Below are 13,360 nucleotides of genomic sequence, written 5' to 3'. Positions count from 1 at the left end.
TCATTTTTGTTAACAAAGTTGATATTAGTGTAATTCAAAATATTTAAAAATAATTACAATGAACATTTTCACCAGAGAATGTGTGAGGATACTTAAAACATCGAATAAAATCTATATTAATAGTGCGAAAACTTTTGCTTATAAAAGTGCAGTTTCTTTGGAAAATTTATATCCTAAAAGTAGTTTGAAATTATTTACAGCTGATTTTGTAAGTTACTTGTTAAACATTAAATTTATTATAACAGCATAATTTTTATAAAAGAAAAATGTATTGTAAAGCACAATTTCTATAACATAACCTTATTTCTCATTCTCATCAGATGTTATGATAATATTCTCAGGTACCAGAAGATCCATCTGTTAAATTTAATGGATATATACCTATTGAGAAACTTACTATCACTTACAGTCGTAGTAGTGGTCCTGGAGGACAAAACGTGAATACTGTAAATACTAAAGTAGATTTAAGATTCAATGTAAAGGACGCTTCATGGTTATCGAATGAAATTAAGGAAAAATTATTGGAACAGGTAGATATAATGATGTTAATAGTAATTTGATCTGAATGATACAAGATATATTAAATGAAAATACTCTTTTTTCTAGCAAAAAAATAAAATTAATAAAGAAGGTCATTTAATAATTAAATCTGATTTAACGAGATCTCAACAATTAAACTTAGCTGACGCTTTGGAAAAACTTAGAACATTCATAAGGAAAAGTTTGGAAGAGCCACCAAAAATGACCAAAGAAACTGCAGAGGTTATAAGAAAGAGACAACTCAAAGCAGCGAGAGAAAGAATTTTTGTAAAAAGAATACGTTCACAGATAAAGCAAAACAGAACAGGTGTATCTAATAAAGAACTATATGAGTAAATGAATTCATACAAAATCTGCTTTAAAATATAAAAAAAAATGATAATAGAAACATGTAAATATGATAATAGAAATGAATAAAACAAAAATTCTGTTCTATATATGTACATATTATATAAATATATCACACAGATGAAAAGTTGTAGTCAACGTTAGGTTAGGTTTGTAGTAATCGTCATAGTAACGAATGCCGCGTTAATGAAAACAAAACTGAATAAAATACTTACGAAATACCTCGTAAAACGATTGCGTGTGGTTAACCTTTGTCGTCGATTATTTTCCTCTCGAAAAAGAATATAAAAATAAAAAAAAGGATGTCTTTTCGAGAATTACGCAGTATGTAAATTCACATTATTTTCAAACTAATACATAGTTTCTATCATTTATATGGTATATAAAATTAAAAAGAAATATTAATAGTGTATTAATAAACAATTTCATACGATATTCTACAGACTTTACAGAGACAATGAAAGTACTTGGGTATCCAAGATTAATATCCATCGCGAATTTTCGCACACCGAACTTTCCTTTAGTAGCAGAAATTCTAGTCTGGCTCGTAAAAAGATTCGATTCGGATTCAGACATAACCTTCGAGCACAACACCGAGGAAGAACGAATTCTTCTAATACGTAGTGTTGCCGAATTCATGGTAACTACTTAATTATTTATTTCAATTATAAATATAAAGAAATAATTATAGACAATTGTAAAATATAATACTGCAAAGAGGAATAATTGTTCGACCAATCAGATACATAGAATGACGCAATTAAACTATTTTTTCTTTTTCAAAAATTTTTTTTTAAATATTAATCGTTATGAGAACAAATAAAATTATTGATAATTATTCTTATATATATATATATATATATATATATATATATATATATATGTACATTATATATTTATAATATAATGATTATATAGGCATTAAATACTAACGTGAAATTAAATACGAAAAAACTATATCAAGCGGACGGTTATGCTGTACAAGAATTATTAAAAATAACAAACCTGTTACAAGAAGCTCAAAATCATGGTAGCGAGAGCATAAATCAAAGTGATAATCGTAAGATCATCGAATTCAACATATCCGACGAGATAAATGAATTAAAATCGACGAGGCAATTAGCTAGTCTTTTGACTGTGAATGGAGCAACGCTTTTTGATCTCCTTGGCCGAGAAGTTGAACTCCGTGATATTAGAAACAATAAAGCTGGTAGACAATTCGATACTGCTGAGATAGAAACTGCTCTGAAGGACGTCATAGAAAATATGAGAAAAGAGATAGAAGATACAAAGAAACAAATAGACAACGTCAAGGTATATTTACATTATAAAGTAAACGTGTACGTATACGTTTACATATATATATATTATGTTATGTGTATTTAATTTTAGTTGATATTTTGATTCGATTATTACCTTGTTCCAAGATGGCGTAGGTAAAAAGCCCGCGAAATTTTCTTAGCATTTTTATTACTATATTCTTACGTTTTGTAATAATATTAAATTATTGTTTTCAACAAATAAATACAATCAATATATTATTATTGTTAATGACAATTAAATTTTTGTTTCCAACATTTCTCCATTTAATCTTTTATATTTAAATACTTGGTTCTCTATTTAAAGGACACAGAACAAAGTCTTGACACAAGAATAGAAAGACGTCGATCAGAATTAGAAAGAAATCAAAAGAGACTACAAACTTTAAGAAAAGTTCGTCCTGCTTTCATGGAGGAGTATGAAAAACTTGAAGCCGAATTGAGAATTTTATACGACGATTATTTACAAAAATTTCGATATCTCTCGTATCTGGAACACTTGCATGAGGATGCAGCTAAGGCTGAACAGGAAAGAATTGAGAAACGGTAAGTGCGATGATGGAAAAAAAAAAATAAAATAAAAAAGAAAAAAGAGATTTTAATTTTTCTGAATGTTTTAGACAAGCGGAAACTAAAAGGAAGCTGGAACAACTGCGTTCGGAGGACGTAAGCTTCGAAAGCATGATCGAAGGAAATGATCTAGTATTTGGAGCAAGTCTTCAAGAATCTCGATTAACTCTTGGCAATGTTGAAAAACAAAATATGGAAAAAACTATGCAACAGGGTGCTCATCCAAAAACAGGTTAAACGAATATAAGAAAAAAAAAGAAGAGAATTTTTTTTCTTTTTCTCGATACTTCTTTTTTTTTCTTTTTTTTTTTTACACATTCCTCGTCGTACATCAATTTTAATTAATTAAATACGATCTCATTACAGATACAGAAAAAACGTCGAGAACACAAATGTCTCAACGACGAATTTATGGCAGCATGTCTGGTCGTCAACGAGGAACGATTTTGGAATCTAATGATAGTGCTGGCTCGCTCGATAGCGACAGCGATCTACTTATCGATGGAGATCTCGATGACGACGACGACGAGGACGACGATGATCTTTTAAATTCTGTGAGAGGAACGGACATAGGAAATTTTGATCGCAAGGTTGCTCAAGATAAACGATCCGTCAGCAAGGTCGATCATTCCGACGAAGATTTTTAATTGAAAACAATTTTAATCTTGATGATTCAACAGTATCAACAGAATCGTTACTCTGATCGGTAATTTTCTTTAGCTTTATTTGGTGTGTATTATAAAAAAAAAAAAAAAAAAAAAAAAAAGGATAAGTACCATCGTACACCTATTCCATAGATATTACATATAGCGTAGAATATAGGCAAAAAATTCGCATGATTTTCAATGATAATAATACTGATAATGATGATAGTAATAATAATAATAATAATAATAATAAAAAACTGATAATAATAATAATAATAATAGTAATGATAATAATGTCCGTTTATGATCGTTCGACGAGCAATGCATTCATTGATAATGAACAATGCCGAGATATAAATAATTAGCGATAAATCGTTATTATTCTTTTCTATAATACTCTCCTATTGGGTCTTTAATATTAAGAATTTCTAAGTACACATTGTACATACATTAACTACGTCTACGTCAGATATTGTTCCTATGGATATGCATAGGGAGTTCGTTTAAACACGTTGTGCGGATTTTGAGAGCGCTCGTTAGAAAAAAAAAAAAGAAAAAAGAAAGAACAGGATATTCTGAACCAAAGAAACGAGCGAAACTTATAATCTTCATGATCTATATTCACAATAATCTTTCAACGTTTGTCATTATGGTATAAAATTGATCACAATGAAACGATCAAATGAGATGACAAAAAAAAAATTTCGAAGTACATTTGAAATATTTTTTTCCTTTTTCTTTTTTTTTTTTTTTGTTCATGATCAAATCAAAGGAATAATTGATAATTATCGAAACGAGAAAAGGACCTTGAAAATGTTGAGCTGGTGTATTGGTTTATTGCCAATGTGGTTAAAAGACCTTAGACCGAAAAAATTAGGCCATGACTAGCGAATTAACAGTCTTCTGTTAAAGGAGATATTTTTCTCTCTACAACGATATAATTCATTATCAGCAGCAACAACATCAGCAAATAGTTAACAGTAATCGAGTAATGTTCTGCGATAATAATCTTAAATGGCAGCATTTGTTGAAATAATTAATCTCATGGATATGTAAATTAATTAATAGTATAGCTCATATGTCCAACGAAAAAATAATATTAGCTGTACGATATACGTTAAAGGCCTAATAGGCAGCAGATTATTATTGACATTTACTATCGCATATTTTGGATCATCATACTTTCTATCTAACGTACAGATAAAAATACAGTGAAAATAAAATTCGACTCGTTCGAGAACATTTTATGTACTATTATCGATACTTTTTCTAACTTTGAATATATTTACTGTATTTATTGTGCAACATTTAGAGAGGCTGAAAGTGTTATTTGAATGCAGTTTGTTTAAGCGATGATGTGTTTAACTTTCAATGCAGTCTATCGAGTAAATCTTCGTTTGCTTGCTAATAATAATTTCAGAACGATAGACAGAAAGTATTGGATCCATAAAAGTAAAGAAAAAAGAAAAAAAGAAAGGAAGTAAGAAAGAAAAAAAAATAGAATCCTGATTGCCGCCGGTGTAAACTCGATAAAACGTTCCGAAAGGGCGCATAGAGATATAAGGAAATAAAAAAAAAAACGATGAAAAAAAAGCTTCAAGAACAAATAATCAAACGTTAGATAATAAAATAAACGCGAGACGACGTATGGGGTGACCCGATTTTTTTGAGTCCACGTAGAAAAATATTGTTGATCCACTTTTTACCGGATGAACACCCCTGTATGTTTAATCTCGCGAAACGAACGAATTCGAATTCTTCGATCGGACCTCGATCAACGAAGGCAACGTCGATCTGGCGATATCATTCTCGGTTATCCCCAACACAATAACTCCGATCAGTATTATCATGGATATATTTAATGAATTCTTCGAACGTGAATCCAACACGGAAGAATGAATTTTGAGCTTCCGGACGTATGTATGTAAACCAACAGAGTAAGAACGTGTATTTACGATTACCCTGATGAAATCTGATCAGACATCTCTCCCACGAAAGATTCGTCGACTTTGTTAATCGATCGATCAAGGGTTACCATAATTGTAAAAATAGGTCCTGGCGACCCTCGGCGTGCCGGTAAAATTCCTAATGTCCCATGGGACTTCAACGATAGTCTTTCGCTACCTAACTGACTTCCCCAGTGGGCTAGTTTTTATTCGTGGCGTCATTATTGGCACGGGATCCAATTCGGGCAAGGTACATTCATTACTAAGCTCCATCCAAGTTCTATCGGCATTATTTGCTAGCCTATCCCTGTATTTGTAGGCCGTTCTGTCAACCACCGAAGGTGTTTTTATGCAATCGTCCCCACCAAACTCGCATACTCGATAATGATGTAATATAGCAGCGTCCAAAGGCATGTTCAATGTACCATGTCCAGGTATGAATTCCCAAACGAAATGATTGCCAGCTTCAACGACTCCCTGAGGCTTGCAAACATATTTCGATCGTTGCTTGTGAGGATGTAACTTACTTCTTCGTCTAGTTTTTCTTAACGTGATCAACCCAGCTTCGGTTGGTGTCCTGCTCATAACTACGAACGGATCATCCGCCCATTGTAAATAAAAAAATGCATTTTGAAAGGAATATGCTCCCGTTGATTTGGTATTTATACGACTGCTCATCCATCTGAAAGTAAAAAATTCGTCGAACCACTCAATTTTATATTACTTTTGATCTCCCATCCATCCACTTCCGATCGTACACGATCATACCTTATAAGATCGACTATGGTGTCATTGTGACGTGGTATGATGAACTCATCGAGATCGACAAGTGCTACGTATTCATACTTATACATGGACCGATAAAGACAATCGTTCAAAGCCGCGAAAAGTCCTTCCGTTCGTATTTCTCGCTGAGAAATCATGTCCAAACGGTGCCAAGGTAATATAGTTACCAGACCTTTATTCTCGTAATACTTGAGGGCACAATCAGCTTCAGAACCAACGGTATCGTTATAAAGAGTAACGTGAGTTGCACCAAGTAATCTGTAGAGCTCGATAAATTCTACCAATTGCAATACCTACAGAAATATATATAATCATCAATTATAACCAATTAATAATATAATCAATTCTTTATCACGTACCCGATTATAATCGTAATGCAAAGGTTTCACGCATACTGCTAATGGTTCTCTGTCCTTCAACCTATCCTCAGGTCGATTCAAAACAAGGATTCGATTGGTTGGAGACGCTCTTAATCTAGCTACGACGCTAACGGCTTCCGGTATACTGTCAGCCATGATCGATTCCTTTGGTAAAGGGCAGATAACGAAGCAGGCGCTATATTTCAAATTCCAATTTTCTCTGATCACCTGTAAATCATATCATACAGTTGAGATGAAATGAATGATTGCGAGAAATGGATAAAAGAAAAAATAAAACAAAAAAGAACGAATTTCACCTTCACTTTAGCAGCAACCGTTACCGAAGCTGTTACATTTCCACTGTTTTGTTGACGATACCAAAGTCTGCACCATACTCGTTCCGGACCTCGAGTTTTCGTTGCACTTATTACTCGTACTATCCCCTTATTAACGTTTCCAGATGCACTGTTACCAGCTACTCTATCATCGTAATATGCCGAATAAACGAAGAATTTAAATCTGTAAATGAGTTTGTCCCGTAAAATACGTAAGATATAAGGTGTATATATATATATATATATATATATATATATAATATATAATATATGTTATATATATATATATATATATCTTCGAAGAGATTGATAAAGAAAAATAAAAGAATAGAGATATTGATTTGGCTGAGTAATAATAAAGATTCTTGTTTACAAACCCAAAGGATCCCCAAACACGGTCCTCAAATACCAAATCAACTAATTGATTTTTAATTTGACCCAATTTTTTATCTTGCTTTTTTGTTTCTCAACATTCCTATACACCAGAGTTAAATTAAATTCAAAAAATGAAAAGGAATCGTTGAACGATACATCACGTATTACTGATATAACACTAATATAAATATCACTAATAAAAGATGAAAATTATTATTTCGAGAAATATTAGGGAAAATTGTATTTAGGAAAAAAACAAAAACAAAAAAAAGAGAACATTTTCTCTGGTAGAGATATAATTCGACGGACCTGGTATTGGTAACTGGTAACCATTCGGCATGCGTAACCCTCAAGCTTTGGTCTAATTGCGGTAAACGAGCTTCCAAACTAGGCGGTAAGCTTGGTAGGATCCTCGGATCTGCGTGAATCGCTGCCTTCTGTCCGCCTTCCTCACCGTGAACCAATAAACCGATATGATCGTCGAAGGTACCCTTTAAGCCGACGTAGTCTTCAGCCTATGAAACGATTAAGAGATAATTCGATATTGGAGCACATGACGATGATCGTTTATGTATTCGATGGGAAAGAAAAAAAAAATAAGAAAAGAACAAAAAAAGAAAAGAAGAAGAAGAAACATAAGGGAAAATAAGAAAGATAAAAAAGATGAAATAATTAAGAAAATATTATCAAACGATAGATCAACGTTGATAAAACGTAGATAAAATTCCTAACAATTTAATAAAATAGCCAATCACACATTGTCAATCTTATCTCTGTTGATTAAATTTACACGCCCACTAACCATTGAAAAATGGCCGACAATTGTTTTAAATTGAATTCTATGAAAATCTAGTTACTAATTCTATTTTAAAATCTAACGACGACAACGACTGTGACAAATAAAAAGATGTATTTTTTCCAGAGAAGATATAAATCATTCGATTATTTTTTTTTTTTATTATTATTATTTTTTTTTTTTTATTTGTTTCTTCTTCCTTTTTAATATTACAATAGCAAACATGAAATATTGAAAAGACGATTTTTATCTAAATCTTTGTCGCAAATCAAAGTGAAGGACGAAATATTCTAGCAAGTAGTTCGGAAGGGATGAGAAATCGATGTAGAAAGAAGGGGTGATGCGAGGAGATGGAAGATAAAGTTTTTCACTTCCACTTTTTTTACTCTTTGTAGATGAATAAAAAAGAGAGAGAGAGAGAGAGAGAGAGACAAACAGACAGACAGACAGAGAGAGAAAAAGAGAGAGAGAAAGATTAGGAGAGGAAAAAAGAGAGTGGTTCAGAAAGAGAGGCCGAGTACAAAGTTGAACCTAGGTGCTATTAGTTCGAAAGTCCTTTCTAAGCTTTCCCTCACTTCCGACAGGAAACGTTAGAGGATTACCGGCTGGTAGGATCGTTGAATAGAAAACTCGCGTTTCTCGAACTTCAAACGCGATATCTTTTCGCAGGATAGATTTCCTATATGTTGAAGAGGTAGTAGTAATAGTAGTAGAAGAAAAAGTGATAGAAAAGAAAATAAAAAAAGAAGTAAAAATAAAAGAAAGAAAGAGAGAAAAGGACAAAGAAGAAGGAGCAAACTCGAAACTTTATAATTTATTCTTTAACTGCTAGGAGTTCTGTTTTGCATCTTGGAATTGCTTCTCGTTAATTAAACGGCTTTGTCAAGGAAAATATCTTCTTTATCTATCTTTTTCCCTTTTTTACGATTTTCAAATGCAATTATTTTAGATTATCTTCTCTATTAACCTAACGGTCCTACTTCTTTCTTCTTTTCCTTTTTCTTTTTCTTCATCTTTGTCTTTTCCTTCTTTTCTTTCCTTTTTCTTTTATTTTTTTTTCTTTCTTCCCCCCCCCCCTCCCCACTATAATTACTTTACGAAGTGGCATTAAAGAAGCTAGATTTGTGATCTTGATTTATAAGAAGAGGAATAAGAAGAAGAAGAAAAAGAAAAATAAATAAATAAATGAAAAAATCAATGGAGATATAACTACAATAAATATTTTCAATGAAACTCACTCCGATTTCTCCGTAATCTGGACGATCTGGTGCCGCCGGCAAACGGTGTCCGTTTCTGTGACCACCTAATGCACCTGTACCGCTCAGATTTACACCGCGTCTTTCGTCGATCAGGAATATTTCTGTGAGAACGATCAAACCGAAAACGGCGAAGAACATGACTACCAGCATGAAGGACATGTTTGCCCTTTCCTTCAATATCCCGGCGTTCCCTCGACTTCCGCCGGAGCCTGATCGTCGGACACCCATGCTCGAACAGCTCTACGTAAATAATACAGTTATCAGTTTAAAGAGAGAGAAAAAGAAAGAAAAAGACCAAATCAAAAAGGAAAGAAAAGGAAAGAATTCAAGGCAAAAAGAGAAAGAAAGAAACAAAGAAAAAGAAAGAATAATTAATGCATAAACAAATGTTAAGAGTTCAAAAATATACTGATGAATATTTAATTTAACTAATTTAAATATATAAAACGATGATGGTGAATTAAAAATTATTTTACGTCGAATGTAAATATATGAATACACCGAAAGTTGTCGCAAAATAAGATCTATACAAAGATTAACGTTAAGACGACTTGTCACGAAACGGACACGTAAAGAAAAACAACAACAATACATGATATATCTATAGCATCTAATGCCGAGTTATATTTTTTCTTTTTTTAGTACAACATCAAGAAATTTTCTTTTTCTTTTTTCTTTCTCTTTTTTTTGTGTGGAAAATAAACCTTTTTTTCTTTTTTCTTTCTTTCTTTTTTTTTTTTTTTTTTTACTTTCACACGGACAATACCAGACATAATTTTTAAAGCATTAAATTTTTAAATCATTAAGAATATTTTAAAAATAATTTTGTTTTTTTTCTCTTTTCTAATACCATAACGACATTCACGTATCTCTTTTTAATTTCATTGAAACATAACCAGTATGTTACGAGAGAGAAAAGTCACTATCGAGAAAATTAGTTTTCCCTGTTGAGAAGTATGTATACGAGCGTTCTTAAAACAGATTTCTTTAACTTGCACGTCCACCGCTCCATACAAAGTATTGATTTTCCCCTTTAAAATGCAACTGGAGTACCTTAACGTTTCTTAAGAAGTTTCTTCTATATATGTATGTATGTATGTAGACGTATGAATGTTCGTTCATGTATATACATGGTAGAATAGTTCTAACATCTCGAGTTAAACTTCGAAATTGAATAAAAAGAAAAGGCTTTTTATTGGTTTTTTATTAGTTTAAAAATATGACTTCTCTATTTTATTTCTTTCTTTCTTTCCTTTCATTCGATTTTATTTTATAATATTTTAATAAAAGACATACCTAAAGGAGATCCAGAAAAATTGTTGCCAAGCATGAGGACGGTATCGTGTTCTGAAATAAATGAATAAATAAATAAATAAATAAATAAAGAAAGAAAGAAGGATTGTGTACGTTGAAATAAATTCGAGTTTGCTTTTTTTCCGGTTTTTTTTCTTTTTTGTTTTCTTTTTTTTTTTTCTTAAGGTACGACTATTTTTGCACGTTACACGTACCGTAGTAAAGTATTAGTAATAAAAATTTGAGTACTTTTTAAACTTGCATCAATTATTATCATATCATAGTTGAATTCACTATCGGATTTATGAATATAATAAAGACAAATTAAATTTGATGTGATTTTGTACATATCGACGAAGACATTTTTAAACGATTTTTATTGACGACTAAAACTAATAAAATTTGAGAATTCCTAATGAGATTTAATAACTAACAATTTCCTTTATTATTTCTGTCTTATGAATTATCTATTGATGCCTAATAATATCTTTTGATAATAAGATATAATTTCTATATATTTTTATGTAATACACATACTTCCTTGTAATACTTGTTGCTGACAACTATTGATTGAAATTATATATTATGTACATTAACAATAAATATATCATATTATATTTATTATTATCCTAAGATATAATATAATGAAAGATACACTGTAATATATCATTGTTGTATACTATAAAATATGATATACTATAAGAATATAATATGTATGATAATAATACTGTATTACAATGATATAATATAATTCAGTATATGATATTAAAAATTATGCATTACTGCATTATATTTATAATACAAATGTGTCTAGAATTAAAAAGCTTAAAGAAAATATTTTGGAAATAAACAAAACGGTCTGAACGAAAGCAAACCGATAATTAAGAAATAATCAATCGATCCCTCGTTTCTTCTATAAAAGTTAAGTAAAAAAAAGAAGAAAAAAAAGAAAGCAAAACAAAAAATGTTAAATGCTCAACATCATTACTTCATTTAAATTAGAATATTCGTTTATTTCCTTTTTCTTTCAAAGTAAAGTCTTGACATAAATAAAAAAAAATCGAACGCATCCTATATTTTCTCTTAAAAGAGGGTTTAAATGTCGATACTTTCTATTACAAAACGTCAGTCTTATCATAGCTAAATTTTCCGTTATGAACACACACACACATACACAGAGTACTTGTTCCTGACATAACGTTTTAACAACGGCACGATAAAATGTCGATTATCTTTGGCAAGCTAATAAATAGAATATTATTTTATGTAGAAAATTAAAAATAGACTCCTGATGCGCTCAACCTCTTGACGATTGGTTATAAATAGAAAGAAAAGAAAAAAAAAAAAAAGAAAAAAAAGAAGAGGCCAACGACTCTGATTGTTATTAGAAAAAAAATGGATAAATAAATAAATAAAATTCACGTGGATAATGATGATATAGAAAATAAATTGAAATTTTCGAATTTTATCAACTAATTTCGAAACATCTTGATAATCTCATCTCGAGCTACATCTCGACCGAAGAGTTTCAACGAGTTTAACAGAGAAAGAAATAGAGGTGGTTAGCCTTTTGTTTGTATAATCCAGAAAGAAAGAAAAAAAAAAGAAAAAAACTAGTAAAAAATTACAATCTGAAGAATCGCGATTAAAAAGCACGTTAATTGTTATCGAAATAAAATGATATTGCTACGATCAGAACAGTGATTTCAAATTAAAAAAAAAAAAAGAAAAAGAAAGAAAAAAGAAAAAGAAAAAAGCGCGTATGTAAAATAAAATTTGTTAAAAATGAATCAACACAAATATTGATTACTTTAATTTATTCCACTAAGATGTATCTATAAAGAAATAAATACGTCTTATATTTCCGTTTATTTTATTCTATTTATTTACAAGGACAATAATAATTTTTTTTTTTTTAAAGTAAAACTCATTATCTTTATCATTATTATCTAAGGAGATAACGATAAAAATAATTGCATCTAAAGTATATATTTCGATTTAATCTATCTGTATAAGTATATTCATTTATTACTTCCATAATAGATAAATTAAAAATATAAAAATCTTACGTCTTAATTTAAAATAATATTAAGACAAAAGAAGCAAAAGGAAAAAGATGAAGAGAGAGAGAGAGAGAGAGAGAAAAAAAAAGAGAGGAAGAAAGAGAGTGAGAGAGAGAGAGAGAGAGAAAAAGAAAAAGAGAGGAAGAAAGAGAGTGAGAGAGAGAGAGAGAGAGAAAGAGAAAAAGAGAGATAGAGAGAGTGAGAGAGAGAGAGAGAGAGAGAGAGAGAAAGAGAAAAAGAGAGATAGAGAGAATGGATCGACGATCTTCGAGGCGGGTTGAAAGACTCGAGAGGGTTGGACACACGTTAAGGGTGAGTGTTCGGTACTCACGTTTAAAGAGCGAAATCGTCCGAATGAAGGGCGTTCGTTTTGTACAAATGTCCTATGAGCGTCATCCTCTTTCCTCTTGTCACTGATTCCCTTCATTCTCTTTCATCGACCGTCCCTGGTGAGAGAGCGAACTACACTCTCGGTACGAATCGATGAGTGACACCCACCAACGAAGAGAAATAAAAAATGGGACGTGAGAGTGAAAGATAAAGAGAGAGAGAGAGAGAGAGAGAGAGAGGGAAAGTAAGAGGGGGAGAGAGAGAGAGAGAGAGAGAGAGAGAGAGATTTAAAAAATTTCTTTATCTGATCAGCAAGTGAACCTTCTTCCTCTCTCTCTCTTTTTTTTTGTATTAAATACAGCAAAAAAGTAAAACACGAGAGATATTAAAAAAT

The 13,360-nt window shown here is 31.1% G+C and overlaps 4 protein-coding genes across 6 annotated transcripts in view; 2 read left to right on the top strand and 2 right to left on the bottom strand.

The window, feature by feature from the left end:
* LOC124428238 (peptidyl-tRNA hydrolase ICT1, mitochondrial) overlaps positions 1–975 on the top strand; it is a 1,054-nt gene extending 79 nt beyond the window's left edge. The window contains exons 1-3 of the mRNA XM_046972118.1: positions 1–208; positions 342–530; positions 607–975. The exon at positions 1–208 is cut by the window's left edge and continues 79 nt beyond it. Of these exons, the coding sequence (XP_046828074.1) occupies positions 59–208; positions 342–530; positions 607–876 (609 nt within the window). The 5' untranslated portion in view covers positions 1–58 and the 3' untranslated portion in view covers positions 877–975. The remainder of the gene's footprint in view (positions 209–341; positions 531–606) is intronic.
* Positions 1–2,031, bottom strand: part of LOC124428233 — a 36,266-nt gene extending 34,235 nt beyond the window's left edge. The window contains exon 1 of one of the 2 annotated variants that reach the window (XM_046972105.1): positions 1,894–2,031. The gene's annotated coding sequence lies outside the window, so the exon portion shown is untranslated. Of the gene's footprint in view, positions 1–1,103; positions 1,227–1,893 lie in introns of those variants that run through there. The other variant, XM_046972106.1, reaches the window with a different exon arrangement.
* Positions 1,071–5,072, top strand: LOC124428237 (clusterin-associated protein 1). Its single transcript, XM_046972116.1, has 6 exons — positions 1,071–1,212; positions 1,332–1,528; positions 1,807–2,202; positions 2,515–2,753; positions 2,828–3,009; positions 3,144–5,072. Exons 1-6 carry the CDS (start codon positions 1,191–1,193, stop codon positions 3,422–3,424), a joined length of 1,317 nt encoding a protein of 438 aa, XP_046828072.1. The 5' UTR covers positions 1,071–1,190; the 3' UTR covers positions 3,425–5,072.
* LOC124428234 lies at positions 3,390–13,267 on the bottom strand. Of its 2 annotated transcripts, XM_046972110.1 has the most exons (8): positions 12,968–13,058; positions 10,577–10,627; positions 9,260–9,520; positions 7,535–7,740; positions 6,833–7,034; positions 6,516–6,743; positions 6,139–6,449; positions 3,390–6,052 (listed from the first exon to the last, which is right to left on the bottom strand). In XM_046972110.1, exons 3-8 carry the CDS (start codon positions 9,506–9,508, stop codon positions 5,545–5,547), a joined length of 1,704 nt encoding a protein of 567 aa, XP_046828066.1. In that variant the 5' UTR covers positions 9,509–9,520; positions 10,577–10,627; positions 12,968–13,058; the 3' UTR covers positions 3,390–5,544. The 2 variants fall into 2 exon arrangements, with proteins under 2 accessions (XP_046828066.1, XP_046828065.1); XM_046972109.1 differs by lacking the exon at positions 10,577–10,627 and having other exon boundaries at positions 12,968–13,267.
* Positions 13,268–13,360: the final 93 nt, after the last annotated feature.

This window comes from Vespa crabro, chromosome 11 (assembly GCF_910589235.1).
Source record: "Vespa crabro chromosome 11, iyVesCrab1.2, whole genome shotgun sequence".
In the NCBI taxonomy this organism is placed as follows: domain Eukaryota; kingdom Metazoa; phylum Arthropoda; class Insecta; order Hymenoptera; family Vespidae; genus Vespa; species Vespa crabro.
The sequence above is the reverse complement of the archived record's forward strand: the minus strand, read 5'-3'. Positions and strand labels throughout refer to the sequence as shown.

What these genes read in the sequence shown, in the direction of transcription:
- LOC124428234 (XM_046972109.1), bottom strand. Translation starts at nt 13,063, where the DNA reads ATGAAGGGAATCAGTGACAAGAGGAAAGAGGATGACGCTCATAGGACA. An exon ending in CGGTTGCTGCTAAAGTGAAG is followed by an intron (nt 6,744 to 6,832) that starts GTGAAATTCGTT and finishes TATGATTTACAG; the next exon opens with GTGATCAGAGAAAATTGGAA. An exon ending in ACCATAGTCGATCTTATAAG is followed by an intron (nt 6,053 to 6,138) that starts GTATGATCGTGT and finishes TTTTACTTTCAG; the next exon opens with ATGGATGAGCAGTCGTATAA.
- LOC124428237 (XM_046972116.1), top strand. Translation starts at nt 1,191, where the DNA reads ATGTCTTTTCGAGAATTACGCA. An exon ending in GTAGTGTTGCCGAATTCATG is followed by an intron (nt 1,529 to 1,806) that starts GTAACTACTTAA and finishes ATGATTATATAG; the next exon opens with GCATTAAATACTAACGTGAA. An exon ending in GGGTGCTCATCCAAAAACAG is followed by an intron (nt 3,010 to 3,143) that starts GTTAAACGAATA and finishes ATCTCATTACAG; the next exon opens with ATACAGAAAAAACGTCGAGA.